The sequence below is a fragment of the Heterocephalus glaber genome, unplaced genomic scaffold, assembly GCF_053883595.1.
Source record: "Heterocephalus glaber isolate CG9 unplaced genomic scaffold, H.glaber_assembly_v1.0 deba00001546, whole genome shotgun sequence".
Classification (NCBI taxonomy): Eukaryota; Metazoa; Chordata; class Mammalia; order Rodentia; family Bathyergidae; genus Heterocephalus; species Heterocephalus glaber.
Window position 1 is genome coordinate 260,292 of NW_028258339.1, and position 21,375 is coordinate 281,666.

The window sequence follows — 21,375 nt, forward strand, 5'->3', positions numbered from 1 at the left end:
CTGTAGGTCAGAAGTCCAGGCATGGCTTGGTTAGGTTCTCTGTTCAGGCAAGACTGAAATTAAGGTGTTGGTAGGGCTATATTTCTTTCTGGAGCTTCAGGGAAAGAATCTACTTCCAGTCTCATTAAAATTGTTGGCACAACTCCGGTCCCTACAGCTGGAGGTCTAAGGTCCTGGTTTCTTTGCTGGCTATCAGCTGGAGGCCTCATGTAGCTCACAGAGGCTATCCATGGATTGTTCTTCTCCAAGGCTGCAAAGTGGAGTTCATCTACCTGACTGTAGAGACCATGAGCCCACACCAGTAGAAACCTGAGGTAGGTAAGGGACTCTATCCAGGCTGGCTGTGAACATGTGGTGAAAGCACCCTCCTCCACAGAAAGGCCACCTAGCTCCATAGATCCCAAGTGTTTCACATCAATGGGAATAATAATCATCATCCAGAAAAGCAGGAATTGCAGCCCAGGCCTGAGCCACCAGGGACACAGGGCTAGAGCAGTCCCCTGCCCCAAAGGCCTCAAGAGATTCTCCTAGGCCTGCTTGAGAAGAGTCAGGAACCAGACTGGCTCTAAGAATAGTTCCTGATAGTGAGGACAAGGGGCAGGGGAGGGCTGGGGCCCTACATTTCTCCTTACAATCAAGGGCTTTTTTTCTCAGAATATGGACATCACCAGGAACCCAAGGAAGCTCTGGACATTGACTTTGCCCTTTACTGAGTCCTTTCTGAGAAGAGACTTTGCCTTTGCTCTTGCATTTTTTCTACCCCAGAAGCTCCTGTCTCCATCCTTGTCCACATGTCCAGATAACACCAAGCTTCTAAGTCATAGCCTAGGCCTAATTTCATCCTCAGTGGGAGTCTTAGCTTCCAAGATAGATCTCAGTAGTTCAAGCCAGGTCCCTGTTTATGATCACATCTAAAGGCTGTCTAGCTCTGCATGGAGCTTTGTCTTACTTTCTTAAGTTTTGTTCACTAGCAACAAAAGCTCCTCTTTCACCCTGCAGGAGCAAGGACTTCTTCACTCTCCATAAAACCCTCTCTGTGACGAAGCCCTGGTCCTGTGGGAATAGAGCACTGTGGATTTCCTAGAGGGATAGCTTCCTGTGCTGCATTTCCAGAGACAGGGAGGTGTGCCTAAGAGCCTACCCCTTTAGAGGCAATGTGGCTAGGGAGTACATTTTGTTTCTCACGGAGACTTTGGACCTGGCTCATAAGTGTTTTTAGTCTTACTCCTGCCTCTATCCTGGAGTTATTTCACTTGTCACATGAACAACATAACCAATATCCCCTGGCTCTCCCCTTCAACTCTCCACTCTCTGAACCTTGTCATCACCTGGAATTCTGCCTCTTCTACCATCTTAAATCTACTATCTGAGCACCTACCTACTTACACTTTCCTTCATTATGTTATTTCTCTCAATGTCAATCATTTCAGAATATGCAGCAGTATATCTATCACCAGAGTTACCTAGATGATATTTATTGAATAAACTATACTAGTTCTTATGTCTTATTAACACTTGTGTTCACTGATCCCTCTTTTGGCCCCGAATCCATTAGCTGGAGCTATCCATATTTTCACCTGTTGGATGCTGATCTGCTCTTCAGGATAGAGCTGATGTCTTCTCCCATTAATGTGTTGATCTCTCCCTGAATACAGAAAAAAGGGATGCACATCTAATTCACCTTGCAGTTTCAATGTTTATTTCTGATACCAAAACTTGACAGCACATGAAAAAAAAAAAAGCAAGAGACAGTAACAGCAAATATATTTATCTTGCATGCCACTTTCAGTCAACAGGATGTGGCTCTCTACATAGCTGTATTTAGAAGGAATCTGAGGCTTCAGCCTCACTCAAGGGAAGGGCTATTGCAACTGATGAGCAATATCTGTGAATATAAGAAAAGAAAAGGGAAAAATCCAATGATATACATTATATCAAATAGGAAGGAACATAAATACCAAACAGTACTTTCCTATACCTCCCTCATCTCCCCACCACAGGTTTCCTATGACTCCTAGCTCATGCACATAAATGGAAACCCATCTACCCTGTATCCCCCAATTTGCCCAATCCAAAGTGATATACCTACCCAACATCTCACTCAACCCAGAAGAAACCAATGGCACCAAAGTTGGCAGTAAAGTTAGCACTGGCTGTACCACTAGGACCAATAATGGGACCAGCGAAGGTCTGAGGAAATCTGGAGCGGGCATTCTGGTGGTATCTGGCCCAGAAAGTAAATGGGATTCTGGACCAGGGATCTCCAAAATCTCCTTCTTCATCCCAGGTCAGCAGCTCAAACTCTATGTCATCCCAGCTCCAGGGCCCAGATACAGCCTCATCTCCAATGCCCATGCGGGTTCTTGCTTCAGCTCGGGCTTCAGCCTCAGCTGAAGCAGCATCCAGAGCATCCAAGGCCTCATCTGCAGCCTCCATGAACTGTGCAGTCCAGTCACGAGGGTCTCTCTTCTGAACCTGCGATGAGAAACAAAAAACAAAAGCCTCTTTAACGATAGCCAAGATAGAGAATCAAAGTATACCTCAACAGATGAACAGATAATGAAAATGTGGTATATATACACAATGGAGTATTATTCATCCTTTAAAAAGAAGGAAATCCTGCCATTTGTGACAACATGGATGAAGCTGGAGGACATTATACGGTGAGTAGATAAACCAGAAACAGAAAGACATATACTGTATGATCTCACTTATAGGTGGAATCCAAAAAAGAGGTCAAACTCATAGTAGAGCAGAATGGTAGCTGTCAGGGCCTGTGATGGGGTGGGGTGAGGTGGTTAAGGGGCACAAAGTTTCAATTAGATAGGATGAATAAGTTTGCAGATCTGTTGTACAGGATGATTATAGTTAATGAGTATGTATTGCATATTTGAAAATCACTAAGAGAGTTGGCTTTAAACATTTTTACCACCAAAAACATGGTTAGTATGTAAGATGATGGATAGTTACTTAGCTTGATTTAATCATTCCATAATAAATACACATACATAATCAAAACATTATATTGCACCCCACAAAGATGTACAATTCTTTTCAGTCAAAAATAAATAAATGGGGCTGTAGCTCAGTGGCACCATGTCTGCCTGGAAAGTACAAGGTTCTGAGTTCGATCCCCAGTACCACAATCAATCAATGTAAAAAAAATCAACAGAAAAAACATGACATACCTTGTAAATATGTACAATTTTTGTCAATAATACTTAAGTAAAGCTTGGAAACAAAAATATTAAAACATTCTGAAAAAAAAATACAAAACCCATAATAGTGTTAATACATACCAAGCACCTAATACATATCAAGCACCTTATTTTCTGTTACTACATATAGCAACAACATATCTAGGATATTATTCCTTTTCTGGACCTTTTTTCTGGACCTTTCCCAGCTACTATCAGTTATGGAGCAGTTCTGTTACCTCTGCAATGAATCTCAACACTTTCATCTTGCTAGTCTCATGGTAGGAACGGAGGCCCCAGAGGAACTCATACTCAGGAGGGTTGCTGTTGGGCACTCGTCTGTAGTCCAGGTATCTGAAAGAGCAAAAATGTCTGTGTTACCTACCCAGGCAGAATGGTAATATATCCACTGATGCATAATAATCCAAGACTTTGAAACTCCGGATTTCAAGTAGCAATTCTCTTACTCCAGACTCATTCTTAACCACAATCAGGGTATTTACCCTTTAATAATCAGGCCTTTAAATTTCTGTGCCAGTGATTCTACACCAGGCAATCATTCAGAGCTGCAAGGGAGGCTTGAGTTGGGTCACAGAAAGGACAACACTAATCTCACTCCCTCTGCCAAGGCTCCAGATTCTTATAATCTTGTCAATAAGCCACAGGCCCATTGCCATGACTACATCGCAGTGCAAAAGCCTCTACCTGGCCCAACCTTGGGAATGTCTGCCAGGAAGACAGTGGGCAGGTGTCAGTTACTTGTAAGGTAGCTCTAAAATAGAAAGACTCAACTTAAAGGAGTACACACAATAAGCACCCTTGAGTACAAATGTGCTTCTGTGAGTCTATGAGCAGCTATAGTTTAAGAAATAAGCTTCAGAAGGGCTTTCTGAGGCAGACCAACACACAGAATCACGAGGACCAGAAAAAGCTCCTTAGGTATCACTTACTTCTGCTTTACAAACTCGTAAGTAAGAAGTTTTCTCAGATCTCCAAGGAGAGGATGTCTCACCCTGATAGTAACCAAAAAAAGAAAAAAAAAAGAAAGAGAGAGAAAAAGAGACAGAGAGAGAGAGGGAGGGAGAGAGAGAGAAAGAGAGGGAGGGAGGGAGAGAGAGATACTATAACTTTGCCCAAAGTAAAGCAGAGAGCTTTCCAGCATAAGATCAGAGATGAAAAAAGAGGCAGAGAGTTCAGACTGCTTCCCCTTCCACTTCCACCCAGGTCACATCCCTGGGTTCTGTACCTCCCCAAACCAAACCCCCAGACCACCCAGTTAATGCAATCCTGGGGACCATCCTCTGCTGCCAAAGGATGATTCAAATAAGTAAGAGATGACAGAGCCTGATCATACCCAGGACGCAGTCCCATCTTGCGTAGTGCCTCCCAGAGGACAGCTGCAATGGGAGGCAAGAGGAGACAAGGCATGGAAAATGAGCATAGAAATCAGGCTATGGCCAACCCCCAGGTGCAAGTCCAGCCACTCACCCTCACTGGCACGGTTGCCATTCATGAAGATGACACCCAGAATCACTAAGAGGAGACCCAGCTTGGGTGTGTCTTTGGTCCTAAAGGAGGATAAAAATAATATATTTTCAGCAGCCATTTGCATTAGACACCCCAGCCAGCTTACCCATCTAGCTTCCCCAATATTCCACAGCTAGGGGAGAATAATACCCCAGCTTTGCCCATGACCTGTTATGTAACCCTGAACTCTGACCCTGACCTATTGGAAACTCCCGGGGTGGGGGGATGGACATCACTGAGAAAGGCCACATTCCACCTCCTTTCCCATCTTACGTTCCCAGTATGCCAGCCAGGGACTCAGGGGTACTGATGAGAATGTATAGGTGTTCTTCCTTGTCAATTTCTTTCAGTTGTATCCCAAATTTCTACAGGAACCCCCCCAAAAAAAAGAAAGAAAAAAGAAATTAGGAGATTTAGCACAAGCAATACTCATAAGCACTCATTTTTCTGTGAGACTTATCCTAAACTCCCAGTAGGAATCCCATGAATCTTTAAAATCCAGACTTTTCCCAACATTCCTGTCCCGCAGGGCTGCCTTCTCACCTTCTCCAGGACAAAGCATGCACGTTCAATGATTTCTGGATAAACATCAGTATATTCTCGGATGATATCCCTCAGCATTTCTATAGGAGAGAGGAGAGAAGACCTAGGTTCAATGGGAGCGACTCCCTGGCCACTTTGCAAACCCTGCTGAGGATAATAAGCCAGGATGCTCAAGCATGGGAAATGAAGAACCAGCCATGGAAGCGAGGGGCCAGCAGGAGAAGGGACATAGTATAAACAAAGGTATGCCCACAGAAAATAAGGAGGGGACAGGCAGAGTTTGAGGAAGGAATACTAGCTGCCTACCTGAGCGCTTGATGGGCACCTTTGTGTAGTCTTTAAGCATCAGGTACTTTACTAACTTATTTGCCTGAGAGGGGAGAAAGAAATCATTTAAGTTCTAAGACATTTGCAGAAAACTTAGTTTATTATAAATATAAGGACAACAGAAGAGAGAGAGGGAGAGAGAAACAACAGAGTGAGAGAGAAACAAGTAGGGAGGTACAACTCTTACTCTTTCCTGAAGAAGGGCCACATCTCGGGGTTGTGGGGCAGCCAGGTTCTGTGAGGCACGCGAGTTGGGGGAGGGTCGCAGGTTAGACGAGGGTCGCAAGTTCTGCCAGTCAGGTGGAATGGGCCAATCTGCAGGGATCCAGTCAGGTGGAAGTGGCCAGTCAGTGGAAAGTGGCCAATCAGGGGGAAGTGGCCAGTCAGGAGGTAATGGCCAATCAGAAGGGCCTTGCCAGTCTGGAGGGCCGTGCCAGCCCGGTGTGTTCTGCCATCCAGGTGGAGTATGCCATCCAGGTAGATTCTGCCAAGCCACTGGATTTGGCCAGACAACTGGACCAGGCCAGACAATGGGGTTCGGCCAGATCACTGGATTCTGCCAGATTACTGGGTTTGGCCAGATCACTGGATTCTGCCATGCAATTGGGTTCTGCCAGGATGGTGGGGACTGCCTAGCTGGGGGGTTCTGACGTGTTGGTGGGGTCTGCCTGGCTGCCTGGTTTTGCCAGCCAGATGGGTTCTGCCAAGCCAATGGGGTCTGCCAGAGCACATTAGGGGGTGCACCAGGTGGGTTCTGAGTGGTCCCTGGAACTGGTGCAGCCCTCCAGGTCCCGGCAGCCAGTGGGGCCCGCCTCTGATCACCACTGCTGTTCTCTTCCACATTCAAGTTATTAATCTGCAACATCAGACAAAAGAAACGTTCAAGGTCACTAGTTGGTACTGTGTCTTCATCCTTGCTATTCCAAAAAGCTCCCCTAAACACTCATCTGTAGTTAACGACTTGACCTACTGGCCACTGGTCACCCTGAGTCATGAGCTTGCCTTTCACTGTGTTCCGGGGAGGAATTTCATCTCCAAATCAGGCCAAGAGGAACCCAAGGGTGGGTTCTGTGGCTTCTCCTCTTCCTATGTCCACTAGTGGCTCTACCACCCTGAACAAATAACTTAGGTCACTTCACCTTTCTGGGACTTAGTTTCCCTCCCTGTAAAACTGAGACTATGATCCCTAGCAAGTAAGAGGATTTAATAACACGACCTTTGTGAGTGTGCCTAGCTCAAGACTTAACACATGATGGCTGCTACCAAAATTTAAAATGAATTACATACAGGTTTATTATCTGCGTGTGTGTACTGTCTTCCCATCAGTTTGTGAATATTCAGGAAACAGAAATAAACATTCACCTCAAGATTCCCTGCAGCTTACCTGAATACAGGTAGTTATATTTTTGTTTCATTTAGAAAAAATTGAGGAGCCTGAAAAAAAATGAAGCTAGCAGGGATCTCACCTTACGGGTTCTCTTGCCCCGAATGATAGTCCGAGACTCCAAATTCTGAGCCAGGGAACCTTCTGCTGATGTCTGCGCAGCTGCACCGTCAGGTTCAAAGATACTTGGGTTGGTCTCTGTGTCTGCCTGGGAAGTGGCCAATTTGGCCCGGTTTACATTCTGACTGTGGGTCTGGGTATCTGCTATAGGGGCCTCAGTGGTATCATTCCAAGCCTTGAAGGCAGTTTTAGGCTGGTTAGTGGCCATCTCATTGGCACTGGGAGACCGAGAGAAATTACTGGTAGCATTTGGGCCCACCTTAGTAGTGACATCCTGGGCTTTAAATAAGGCCACCTCAGACTTACTAGCAGCCAATTCACTTGTGGCTGCTGCCTGGGAAAAATCATAGGCAGCATTTGGGCCCTTTGGAGTGGCATTCTGGGGCTTAAAGGGTGCCTTAGGTTGAGTATTGGATATCTCCTTGGCACTATGTGCCTGAGAGAAATCGTAGACATCATTTGGGCCTTTTGTAGTGGCATTCTGGGTTTTAAAGGCTGTTTTAGGCCTTGCAGCAGCTGCTAAAACCTGAACATCAGCCATCTCACTGGCAGTTGGGAGCTGTGAACACTGGGGACTAGCATTCTGCCCACTGGCAGCTGCTGTGGCCTGGCTGGTAGGTGGAGCTTCTGAGATCTGGATTGCTTCCATCAAGGTCTGCATAAGTAAGGTGCTGTCTTCTACTGAGGCTTCAGCCTGTAAATACAGTGAGAGAGGGGGGATAAATCTCTGGGCCTCAGAAGCTGGAGCAGCAGGGGCACAGTACAGCAGGAGAGCTGCAGGCAGCGGCTGGTGCAAACACAGGAGGACCCAGACAGAGACCGAAGGGACAGATAAGGGTGGAAGGGAGGCGGAGCGGTGGAGGCGGGGCGGATAGAAACCGTGCTCATGGAGGATGAGGGAAGGGGCAAGTAGGACGAGGCCGTGTGAGGAGCTGGCACGAACTGGAGCGGGGTGGGGGCTCTGAAGGAGAAGTGAGCTTAGGGTAGAGCCAGTGAGGCTTGCTGTGGGAGCTCAGGGCTCAAGGCGGAGTTGAAGAGAAGGGGGGTCGTACAGGATGGGGAACGTAGGAGAAAGGGAGAGTGGAGTTAGGGGGTTGGGAAAGAGGAGACACAATGCTCCACAGTCAGGACTGTGGAAAAAAATGGTTCCTTATCAACCCGCATTCTTTAGGCAAATTGCCCTGACTACTAACAGGGTCTCCCCTTTCTCTAAGCAGGGACTGATGGCTGAAAAGAGTCGCCCCTCCCCCCTTCGATAAACGCTGAGAATTTTATTTTAAAAAAAGACGAAGTCTAGGCAAGATAGAGGGCAAAATCCTGGAGACTGGACAACCAATGGGCCCCAAGGGCGGGGGTACAGTCTGTTAAGGAAATGGTGGGGTGGGGAGCAGAAATCTCACCTGGAAGCCGAGGAGGCCCGCACCACAGTCCATTTTCTGAGCCATGGCTCCGGTCCCTCTGGCTAGAGCAGAGCCTGGGGGTTGTGGGAGAGGAGCTAGGCGTTACACTACAGAGGGTAAATACAGGGGCCTAACCGTGTGCGTGTGTTTGTGTGTGGATTGTGGAAGCGGATGAGGGGCTGAATGTGGAGAAACGGGTTGGGTCGCAGCGGGAAAACTGAACGGGCGCCCGGATGGAGATTCTTAAGGTCAAGAGGCTGACAGAGAAAGAGTTCTGAATCTGGGGGAAGGGGCTTGGGCTTTTGTATTTGGGAGGTTGAATGGAGGTTTTGAATGAAGAGGAGCTTTTAAACATACAGACCAAGGTCCAGAAATATGTGAGGATTTTGTAAGGAACAATGAGAGGGGACTGGACAAAGGTTCAGAGAACGGGGGTTCTAAATCAGAAAGGGACAGGTGGGAGATGTGAATCGGTACAGGCAGCGGAAGGGAGTTCAGAATCCTGAGTGAAAGGATCAGGATAAAAAAATAAAATGGGAAAGGGACCACAACAGGGAACAAATGTCCTATCTGAGGGCTAATCTCACCTTGCCTCAGGCCCCAACCCCAACCCCCTCGTTGCCTCCCTTCTTCAGGACTCAGAGGACCGGGATTGCTGGGCTGGGCTCTCAGCAGCCGTACTCTTTCCTTCTCCAGGAGAAAATGCCAGCGCGGCAGCTTAGACGACCCCGCCTCTTAGATTAATATACCACCCACGGCCTAAGGACGCTGCGCACGCATGCGCAAGTGCTAACTGTCCACAAGAGTCCCGCCTGCTTTCCCAACAAAAGCTCAGTCCTGGAGACCACAAAGCGCATGTGCAATGGAGGGAGGTCCCGCCTCTTTGCCACCACATCCTCCTACCACCAACCAGGTCGACAGTGTGCATCCCCTCCCCCAACAGATACGCCATGCCTCTTGGTCCCACCCCTTGCCCCACATACTGGCCCCCTATCGTTTCCGCAGTGCGTCACTATTCAGTTCCTGCTCTACTCAGGTCCCCTCCAGCCAGGTGACTGACACCTCCACCCCCTTGCCCACAGCCACTCAGGTCAATATTAAGGAGATTTAGGGGAGGGGGACTGTAATGGCAACAAGTGCTAGACCTCTGCGAAATGCATCCACTTGGCAACCAAGGTAACTGAAAGCCTGGAGACTACACCCTGTAGGGGTAGTAAAGAGGCTGCCTGCCGCGCATGACTCTACATGTTCCCCCTCACTATCTCCCAGACTCAGAACATTACCTTCTCTACTGTCCTTTCTGCAGTTACTGCCATGGAAACATTTTGTGAGGGGACTGAAAGAGCAGACAGAAAGGTACACTTTGTACCTCACAGCAGGACCTGTGCTGAGGCTTGTTTGCCTCTCACAGCAGACCCAAGAGGGGGATGTCAACATCCCCGTTTCACAGACCAGGAAGCTGAGGCACACACACAGCCCATGAACCAAACAAGGCCACTGGGCCAGAAAACAGAAAATGCAAAATTTGGGCCTGAGACCCTGAATAAGAAGCCCACATTTTGCTATTGCAGGCCTGGAAATCTAGGTACCCTCTCTTCCTGAGTGACTGGCCTCCCTCACCCCAATATCTGCCCCAAACAAGAAAATTTGTTTTCCAGTAGGCCTAAGATCACACTCTGAGCTCTATGTGGGTCCATCCACATGTGAGACTTGCTCCTTGGGGTCTACTCTGTTTCTACTGTCAGACCTCTCCTGTCAGAGATACCATCACACTACCAACCCCCAAGTCCTTCCTGGTGCCCAGTGGAGCTGCCAGAACAATCAGGTGCTTGTGTGTCTGTTCCAGGCCAAGCCCCAGTTCCTTCCAGGGCTGGAGCCTGGGCAAGCCACAATCTTGTGGAAAGAAGCTGGGCTGGGCTTCAGAATTCCAGGGGTGAAGTGCCCAGCCTGTCTGTCACTGGCTGTGTGAGCTGCCTCGGGTCAATCAACTCTGAGCTGGTTTCTCAACGTGCAAAAAAAGGAAGCACGGTAAGTGGGTCCTGCCCAAGAACACACAGGCTGCTGTGCTTCCAGGACGACTGGAGAATCGCAAAAAGGCAGAAAACGATATACAGATGTGAGGTGATTTAAATTGAACTGATAACTTTTCCAAAATCCAAGGTAAATCCCTGTGCATTTCTCATTTGTTCTGGCATCAGCTCTGCCAGCAGCCTGAGTATGAGAGGAAGCTGGTGCTAGAAGGAACTGCAGCATTCACTCCCCAAGGGCCAACATCAATTCTGCCTGGCTGGATGACTTTCCTCATCTGTTGCATAGCAACCTCCCCTGTCAGCTGCCTGTTTTTCCTCAGCTCTTCCTCTGTACAGTGTCTGCAGTGGGACGTGATCAGACTCAAGAAAGGAGGTCTGAAACACCACTTTATGCTATCTGCTTCCATATCTGTATCTCTAGTCCTTCCTTTGGCCTATGAATTCTAGATCTGTAATCCAACTTTCTACCTACATTCTCCAAATGGATATCTCTCGGTATTCTCAAAATTAACAAATACCAAACTGAATCCCTCGTATATATCCTCCTCCCCACCATCAATCTCCTTTAGTGATACCACTGCCTCCACATTAGAATGTAAGCTTAAGGAGATAGATTGTTGTCTGTTTTATTAATTGTGGTATCCCTAGTGCCTAGAACAATGCCTGGTACATTTTACATGCTCACTAAATATGTCATGAATAATGAATCACTGTCTACCCAATTGCTAAAGCAAGAAACCTGAAAGATTATTTTTCCTGTGATAAATTCACTTATTTTTCATTATATAAATAATACATATTCATTATTGAAGTGCACATTCATAATTAAAAATTCAAATATTATCTAAGTACTTTAGAAATTAAGTAAATCATTCCATATCTCACAATCTTAAAATAATTGCCAAGATTTTATGCTACATTTTCATAAACCACTTTATGGATATAATTTATTCTTACACCAATGGGATTATAAATATGCCACAAATATTTTAAACTGTCTTCTTTCTCAACTTCTACCTTTGCCTACCAGGCATGCGTTAGTACCATTTTTATATTTTTCCATGTTCAGTAAGTAATGTTTACTGCTTTACAAGAATTACATACTACATAGAATTTTATGCATCTCATCTTATTTAATAGTAATCTACCTCTGATTTATTCTTTTAAATGGGTGCATCATATTCTATGATAAATATGTACTACAATGCATTCAAACAGTTCCCTAGGCAGGCATTCATTCTAGTTTTAGGATTTTTAGGAAAAGGGGAACATACAAACAACATTATAATCAAAATTCTTCGCAAGCGCAAGGACCCGAGTTCGATCCCCAGTACCAAAACAAACAAACAAACAAACAAAATTCTTATGCACATACCCTTATTTTAATGTGTAAATACTTTTTATTCCTATGATACTACATGCCTAAAATATACTCTGTATTAGTTGGTATTTTAAGACCTTTCCAAATTTTTGCCAACCTGATATGTATTGTCATTTTCTTGTGGTTTTAATTTACATTTCTGATAATATGGCGAAACAATTTTATATGGCAACGAACATATTAGATTTCTTTTGTAAAGTGCATGTGCAAGTCTTTCACCTATATTTTGCTTGGGCTGTCTTTGTCTTATTTGACTTTCAGGAGTTCTCTATACAATCCTACATGTTTTATTCAATTTTTCACATTTTAGTAAGGTAATACACCATACATACTTTATATTGCACAGTAGTCCCAACTGTAAATGCCACAAAGGTCAGGTATTCACTTCTTCACATGCCCTTGGCAGTACTGGATTTACCAGCAAGGCAAGCTCGTAAAGACTACTCTTGGAGCCAATGACTCACTGGAAAGACTCACAGAACTGAGAAAAAGTGTCACACACATGACATGGTTTATTATGGTGAAAGAATACAGATTAAGTCAACAAATGAAGGGAAAAGGTGTATAAGCAGAATACAGAACAGATCAGGCATGTGTTTCCAGTCATCCTCTCTATAGTAGAAGTATGGCCCAAGCTTACTTCTCCCAACAATGATACATGAAAACATTCAAAGCCATGCATGGTGGTGCACACATCTGTAGTCTCAGCACTCGGGAGGAGGCTGAGGCAAGAAGAACTCTGTGAGTTCCAGGCCAACCTGGGCTACATAGTGAGTTCAAGGCCAGCCTGGACATAAAGAGATCCTGTTTTAAGGAAACAAAACAAAACATGCAAGGAGTATTTTCAACCAAAGAAGTTCACCCAAGCCTTGGTGCCCAGGAATTTTATTAAGGGTCAGTTGGATATCCATGCAGCATCTGCATAGCTGACCATAGTTATTCAGTCTCCAGACTATTCAGAGTCAAAACTAAGACCCTGCAGCTGAACCTCCCACAATAAACCGTACAGTTAGCACAAACTATGGCTCAAGGTCCCAGGCAAACAAAAGCAGAATATTCTAAGGGTTTACAGGTTACCTCCCAAGAGCCATACCTTTTTTTGTAAAATATATATATTTTTTAATGCACAGGGTCTGAATACTCCAAATCTGGTGAGATAACCTTTTCACTGCACAGTCATAACTCCCAACTAAAACTTTGAAAGGAGGGATTAAAAAAATCCAGATGGGGGCCAGGCACTGAGCTCAGTGGTGATGCTGCCTGCCTCAATAGTGTAAGGTCCTGAGTTCCATTCCCGAGACTGGAAAAAAAAAAAAGGCTGAAAAATATCCAGATGGGCCAGGCATGGTGATGGTGGCACATGCCTGTAATCCCAGCACTCAGGAGGCTGAAGCAGGAGGATTGCTGAAAGTTGTAGGCCAAACTGAGATACATAGTGAGTTCAAGGCCAGCCTGAACTACATAGTGGGACCCTGCCTCAAATAACAACAAAATAAAAAACCATAACAAAAAACAAACAAAACAGCAATGATGGAATTCATTGCCAGGGTTGTGGTGGGAGCAGCAGCCATAAGAAAATGGAACTTCTAGGGGCAGTACTGGTAATAGGGCCAGCATTCAATGTCTAGTGTTTAGTATTGGCAGCAATGGTATCCGACCAGCTAATATTTATGGCATGATTTCGAAAATACAGCTGGTTCCCAGCTGCTTTTAGCAACATTCTATTAATCCTATTATTTTTTGTAATTTTTTTTTTCCAGTTCTGGGAATCGAAATCGGGACATTCATTGTGCTTGCCAGACAGGCGTGGTGCCTCTGAGCTAAGTCCCCGGCACTGACTTTTAAAGTTTTAGAAACCTTTTAAGGGCCAGGGATTTAGCTCAGTGGTTCCATCGCCTGCCTCGCAAGTGTGAGGTACTGAGTTCGATCACTGGTACCAAAAAAAAAAAAAAAAGAAACCTTTTAATTTTGAAATAATTACAGATACACAGAAAATTGCAACGATAAACCTTCCATCCACTTCTCCTAAAGGCTATATCTATGATACTGCAATACAAAATCTAACCCACGATAATGACATTACAGTTCTATGTCACTTTAAGGTCTCTATAATCACTACAACAATCAAGATATAAAACCCATACATTACCACAAAGTTTTCTCCTTTTAAAGTCCCACCCAATGGGAGGCCGAGGCTGGGAAAATGATAAGAAGTCCCAGACAGCTGGAGCTGCTGGAGTAATGGAGGGGAAAGTTCCAGTCGCAGTGCTGAGAAGCGATTAGCTGAAGAAGAAGCTGCAGACCTCCCCACAAAGCCTACGAAGATCTCCAGGTTTGGATTTGCCATAGGCAGTCAGACAACAAAGAAAATATGAGCTATATTCATCAAACTTGGATTGAGTAAGCCTAAAGAAATTGTTCCAACTCCTGCTCCAAAAACCCTTTCAATAGCAACAGCTTTTAATGAAGCTGAAGATACTGAACCAAAGGAAATGCCTCCAGAAGCAAAGATGAAGATGAAGAATATCAATATCAGCCGGACCAAACTCTTCCAATAAAGGAAAGCATGTTTTCTGATAACCAGAAGCTATGGGAATGAAATATAAAATCTCATCTTGGAAGTGTCCATGACCAAGATAATTAAATTATGTGTTTTGAATTGGGATATGGTATGGGTGTAAAGTTAAAGGGAACAATTCCTTTTTTTTTTTTTTAAAAGAATGGTGTAAGATTTATCTTCAGAACAGTTTTTTCTTCTTAAGATGGAGTTATACACTAATAAGTGAGAGCTTGAAATTAGAGGTAATTTATGTTTTATATACAAATTTCAAGACATTTGCTAATTTTGTAGTTTCATATGATTCATTTCCAAAGGTTAGACATAATAAAGAAACCAGAAATGGTACCTTTTTTAAAAAATGCGAAATTACAGGGCCAGGGATTTAGCTCAGTGGTTCTGCCGCCTGCCTCTCAAGTGCAAGGTCCAGTTTGATCCCCAGTACCAAAAAAAAAAATGAGAATTATGTTGGAGATTTTATTTATTTATTTATTTATATTTATTTATTTAGTACCAGAAATCAAACTCAGGGCCTCAAGCTTGCCAAGCAGGCGCTGCATCATTGAGCTACATCCCCGCCCCAAAATGGTACCTTTTTAAGAACTGGATATTTTTTAGACAAAACTATTAACACATTAAGAGGGAAGCAAAAAGTTGCTATCTGTTTAAAACTACTATCAGTTACTCCTAAATTAACTCCCTCTTTACTTAAACTGTTTGGCTTCTAGGATCAGCCTTATTGAGAAAGGGGGAGTACTGTACTAAAAGGAAAATGTTGCTGGACTATTGACTGAAAGTAAATTTAGATAAAATTAAAACACAGATTTTTTTCCTCATAGGGATTTGCTTTGTTTCAAGTAATCATATATTGGGTATTGCATTGTGATCATACAGATGCTGAAGTCTTTGACCAAAAAAAAAAATTTAAAAAAATTATATGTGAAGTATTGAGTATTTGAAATAGCCCACTTCACATTAATGGTCATGTCTACCTTCATTAGTCTTCAAAGAACAGCCATTTGCTACCAAAGTAAATCAATATTTTGAATGTGCTTCTCTTGGTTTTTGTTTAATAGCTAGTTCCTGTAAACATTTCCATCAGAACTAGACACATCATAAGCAAGCTGTTTCTTTTAAAATACAAACTACCACCAAAATGATGGAAAACTGTAAGACGCATTTTCCATAACTCTAAGCATTTACGTTACTAACTTGTTAAATCCAATTTGAATTGAACTCATTACAGGATTTCTTATTAGAGCAATTTTTTAAGTATACACATACTGACCAGTGACCTCTCAAAAGCACTGTAGATACTGAAAATAAAAGGAAAGAAAATGCATCTTCAAACACATTTTATGAAATTGCTCATCACATATACTGTTCATTTGTGTATTGTAGGGTATTTGTTTTGTATTTTTATATTGTATATGGACTTTTCTTAATGTGACAGTTAAACACATCTTTGAAAGCATAACACAGACAAAAGAAAAATGACACAATGATTTCATTAAAATTCCTACAATGTTAAATTTGGAGGCAGCTTCAGACTATTTTATTGGCGGTAGTTACTTGCTGATCTCTTAACAGGTAGTAACTCCAGAGAAGAAACCTATGCATATGCCTAGTAAGTTGTTCCTTTACATTAAAGTTTAGATTAAGCCCCAAGTAAAACAATGGAAATGTATATAGGACTATTAGTTCTTAAATGATTTAATTATATCAAGATACATGAATTTAACTTTAATTTACTTTTATGTAGGGAAACTATTCATTTTGGTCCATTTTAAAATTTGTTAGAATAACATCCCTCTACTACATACTCTTTTCTTGACCCAAATGAGATGAAATATTAATCTAAGGTCAAGACGAAGAATGAAAAGAGACTGAGATTAATGTCTTTACTAAAATAACCAATAAATCTTGTCAAATTTTTAAAAAGTCCCACCCACCTCCCTATTCCTACCACCAACCCTAATCCCTGGCAGCTACTCATATGTTCTCCATCTCTGTAATTTTACAATTTTGAGGTGCTAAAAATGGAATCATGCAATATGTCACAATTTGAGATGAGCTTTTTTTTCACATCCAGAATATGAGATATGTCCAAGTTGTTGTGTGTTTCAATAGTTTGTTTCTTTTTCTGCTGAGTAATATTCCATGATATAAATGTACCGCTTTTAGTTTAACCATTACCCACTGAAAATATCTGGGTCATTTCCAGTTTAACATTATTGTGAATAAAGCTGCTATAACCATGTGTGCACAAGGGTTTTTGTTCTTTTGTTTTCTGTGAATTTTGTGTGACTTTGTGTGTGTGTGTGTGTGTGTGTGTGTAAGTTCTCATTTCTCTGTGATAAACGTTCAAGAGTGCAATTGCTGGATCTTGTAGTAAGTACATGTTGATTTTATAGAAAACTATCAGACTTTCCTAGAGTGTTGTACTGCTTTACATTCTATCAGGAACATGTGAATGATCCAATTCCTCTAAATCCTTGCCAGAATTTGTTGTCAGTATTTTTGAGCCATAGGTATGCAGTAGTATATTTCACAAAATTTCCCTGATAGTTAATATCCCTGATAGTTAACATTTCTTCATTGATTATTTGCCATCCATGCATCTTCTTTGATGAAATGCCTTTTCATGTCCTTACAAATTTTCTAATTGGATTGTTTTCTTTCTTGCTTTTTATTTATTTATTTATTTTTATTTTTGGTACTGGGGATCAAACTCGGGACCTTGCGCTTGCGAGGCAGGAGGCAGAACCACTGAGCTAAATCCCCAGTCCCTTTTCTTGCATTTTCAATGCTGAGTTTTGAGAGTTTATATATTATACATATGAGTCTTTTGTCTGGTATGTGTCTTGCAAATATTTTTTTTGACAATTTATAGCTTCTCTTTGCATCTTCTTAACAGAATTTTGCAGAGCAAAATTTTGAATTCTGAGGAAGCCCAGTTTATAGGTTTTTCATCTTAAAGATTATGGTTTTTAATGTCATTTCTAAGAACTCTTCAACAAGCTCTGACCATTTTTCTCATATTAGCACCTAAATATATTTCTTAAATATTTTATTCAGGAGGTCTCCATCATGGCGGATTAGAGGTAGGAGCACTCACAGGACACTCAGAGGATGCTACTCAGGATCTGCACATACCTGCCAATGGGGGCAAATGAAAAACCTAGGCATGGGAAGGCAACCTGAAGTTTCTATATCCAGTATCAGGGGTGTTAGGTGAAAAAAAGCAGGGTTGCTTCTCAATCCCAGCACTGCTGACAGCCCAGCCACAGTGAATACACCATCTTGGGAAAGCATCAAAACCCCTGAGGGAACAAGTTGAGGGAAAAACCGAGTAAAACAGTAGTGGCCAAGTGGCTGTGATTTCAACTCAGCTGAGCACTCACTGCCCTGTGCCTGCCTGTCTTACCTCTTTTCACATTGGGAAACAAAGCCCAGTAACCAAGATGTTCACAGGAGAGAGAACCTTCAGATGAGAAACTAAGGAAAGCCTTAGACAGAAAATTAAAGCTCAGAGGAGGTGAATCTTCCAGGGCACTATACCACCGCACCCACCACCAAGGAGCAGAGCGATATCCCCAGCACATAGCAGGTGAACCTTCTGGGCCACCATACCACTGCCCACAGCACCAAGGAGGTGCCTGAAGGGAAACAAGATAGAACAATCTGATACTCAATCAACTGGACTCCCTGAAATGGCAACAAAAGAGGATCTGGAAAAAATGAAATCAGAGGGCCGGGAATTTAGCTCAGTGGTTCCGCCACCTGCCTCACAAGTGCAAGGTCCTGAGTTCTATCCCCAGGACCAAAACAAAAAAAAAAGAAATCAGAAATAATTTCTCAGATAACAGCAGAGATTGTGCCCATAGTACAAGACATGATTAATAAATCTAGAGAGGAAACAGATACAAAAATAGAGGATCTGAGGAACATGATGGAATCCCAACATAGGAAACAAAAGGAATCCATAAAACAGATGCAAATAGGTTTCCAGGAGATTAAAAACTCTACTGAAAGTTTATGCAGCAGAATGAGCCAATGCAAGGATAGAATTTCAGATATAGAAGATAGGATTGCAATTAGTGATCAGGAAAAGAAAAATTTCTTTAAAAAAGTAAGGGACCACAAGAAATCAATCCAGCAGCTGCTAGACGATGCAAAGAAGAATTAACATAACACTGACTGGAGTCAATGAAGAAACACGGGAGAGTGCAGATGACATAAAAAAGCTGTTCACAGAAGTGATGGCAGAAAACTTCCCAAGCAGGGGAAAAGAACTTGACATACAGATGAGTGAGGTATACAGGACTACAACTAGCCTTGATCAAAATAAAACTACACATAGGCATATAATAGTTAAGATTACAGAAACCCAACAGAAGAACAAAATTCTACAAGCAGTGAGAGAAAAGAAACAAATCACATACAAAGGAAAGCCCATCAGAATCACAGAAGACTTCTCAACTCAAACCCTCAAGGCAAGAAGAGCTTGGAGGGACCTATTCCAAGCCCTAAAGGAAAACAGCCTCCAGCCCAGATTGATGTACCCTGAAAAACTATGTTTCAAAATTGATGGAGAAATAAGATACTTTCATGATAATGAGCACCTTAGGGACTTCATGAATATCATACCAGCACTCCAAAAAATTTTAGACAACATCCTAGGAACAGACAATGAGGATCACAAGCCCAGGAAGCACAGCAGAATGAATTCATCGGGCATGACAAGAAATTAAATGCAAAGGGGGAGAATCCAACAAAAAGAAAAAATCATGACAATGATAAGTCAATACGTATCAGTTATAACCATCAATGCTAATGGTCTCAGTTCACCAATCAAAAGAAGTAGACTGGCAGAATGAGTCAAGAAGCAAGATCCAACAATATGCTGCATACAAGAAACACACTTAATTCAAAAAGAAACTCACAGACTGAAAGTTAAAGGGTGGAAAACAATACTCCATGTGACAGGAACCTGAAAAAAAGCAGGAGTAGCTATCCTCTTTGCAGATCAAGTGGATTTTAAACCAACACTGATTAAGAGAGACAAAGAAGGACACTATATCCTTGTAAAGGGAACAATCCAAGAGTAAGAGATGACAATATAAACATATATGCACCAAACACTAGTGTGCCCAACTATATAAAACAAATACTAATGGAGATAAAAAATCAAATAAGCACTAATACAATAGTAGTGGTGGACCTCAATACCCCATTGTCACAAATAGATCAACTAGACAAAAATTAATCAGAGGCTGGTGATTGACTTAGGACCAAGGAGCCTTTGGGACAGAAAAAAACATGGGTTGAGTTATGGATAGGGACCAGGAAAACAGACAGGGGTGTGGAGTGGCTGGGATGGGTGTGATGTGGCAGTAGAGAAGGGCAATGCTAGAATGGGCACACTCGCACCACCACCCCAAATGCCACCAAACTCTGCCCATGGGGTATATCCCACACACTGCTCAGGCCACCAAATGTCACAGAGCTCAGTGCTGTTGCAGGACCCATTCCACTGCCCACTAAAAACTGCTCAGCTAGTAATTCATATGATCTTCCTCCCATTGGCTCTGCTGAAGTTCAAGTAGAAGGGCTCTCCCCCACTGAGCTCTCAGTGCCACTGAATTGCCAGCTGGATGGAGAATCTATGAGAAGCATAGACAGGGAGTATGACAGGTGCCAAAAGAGTTTGTAACTGGAGAGTGATAGGAATGGTGGGATCAGTGGCAGTTGCATGTCACACTCTCCTGGAGGAGCATGGAAGAAGCAGGCATAAACAGCTGCAGGGATTGCCATGGTTAGAAGTCAGGAGTTGAAAAAGTCCCCCACCCAGAGATCATAAGAGAACCAGGTGCTTGAGCAGTCCCAGTCCTTCCACCCCCAAAAAACAAATTATGTTAGTTACTTTTCTATCATTGCTGAGACAAAATACCTGACAAAGTTAAAGGGGAAAAGGTTCAGTTAGCTCACAATTTGTAGAGGTTTCAGCCCATAATTGATTGGCTCCAAGGCAGAGTGGCACATGGCAGAGGGATATCACAGAGGAGAAACAGTTCATGGCACCCACACGATAGCAAAAGCAATAAGGGGGCTGGGGATTTAGCTCAGTGGCACAGTGCCTGCCTCGCAAGCACAAAGTTCTGAGTTCGATCCCCGGTACCAAAAAAAAAAAAAAAGCAACAAGGGACCTTAACAGCATCTTTCTGCCCCTTTTATCTTATCCAGACTACTGGGATTAGGGCAAAACAATCAGTGTACTGGTTTAGTAATCACACACCCTCAATTCCAGCATTACACACTCCAGATTTAGCCAACTCTCAAAAAGCCACCTATGGAGTGAAGGGAGGGGAAGGGGAAAGGAAAAGGGGGAAAGGAAAAGAGGGAAAGGAAAAACTATGAGAAAAGAAAAAAAATGGAAATGAAATCTATATAAATAGGTAAGGGTGGAGGGGGTGAAGGGTGCACAGGTGATGGGGAAAAAAAATAAGAACCAAGATATATCATGTACAGGTACAAACACCAAATGATAAATGTAAATGAATTGTATACCTAAAATGTACCAATAAAAGGTACCAATAAAATTAATTTTTTAAAAAAGCCACCTATGACCACGTGAGGCTTCAGGGGGACATCTAGACCCAAACCATAACAACAAGTGAAGATGTCTGATCTTAGGACAGAGACAAAACCACCAAGCTTATCATGACCACAGGAGGGAAGCCTAAATCTAACAGAGTTCTGCCTGAACATGGACTGATCAGCAAGTTCAGCAGTCCTCCTGGAAAGGACTCTTTTGTGTCTTTTTGTGTGGTTTTATTCTTTTTTCTTTCCTTTTATCTTTTCATCTATACATATATAAAACAGAATAAGAATTGATAGTGTTTTAGT

The 21,375-nt window shown here is 42.9% G+C and overlaps 1 protein-coding gene across 6 annotated transcripts in view; it reads right to left on the bottom strand.

The window, feature by feature from the left end:
• Nucleotides 1–1,676: 1,676 nt before the first annotated feature.
• Nucleotides 1,677–21,375, bottom strand: part of Maged1 (MAGE family member D1) — a 156,934-nt gene continuing 137,235 nt past the window's right edge. For 2 of the 6 annotated variants that reach the window (XM_087189699.1, XM_004875325.3), the window contains 12 exons: nt 8,499–8,572; nt 7,061–7,792; nt 5,782–6,450; nt 5,574–5,637; nt 5,268–5,347; nt 4,998–5,089; nt 4,686–4,765; nt 4,552–4,594; nt 4,148–4,210; nt 3,437–3,551; nt 2,090–2,475; nt 1,677–1,885 (listed from right to left, as the gene is read on the bottom strand). In XM_087189699.1, the coding sequence (XP_087045825.1) occupies nt 2,098–2,475; nt 3,437–3,551; nt 4,148–4,210; nt 4,552–4,594; nt 4,686–4,765; nt 4,998–5,089; nt 5,268–5,347; nt 5,574–5,637; nt 5,782–6,450; nt 7,061–7,792; nt 8,499–8,543 (2,361 nt within the window). In that variant the 5' untranslated portion in view covers nt 8,544–8,572 and the 3' untranslated portion in view covers nt 1,677–1,885; nt 2,090–2,097. Of the gene's footprint in view, nt 1,886–2,089; nt 2,476–3,436; nt 3,552–4,147; nt 4,211–4,551; nt 4,595–4,685; nt 4,766–4,997; nt 5,090–5,267; nt 5,348–5,573; nt 5,638–5,781; nt 6,451–7,060; nt 7,793–8,498; nt 8,573–9,085; nt 9,337–21,375 lie in introns of those variants that run through there. The other 4 variants (XM_087189700.1, XM_087189701.1, XM_004875324.3 and 1 more) reach the window with 3 other exon arrangements.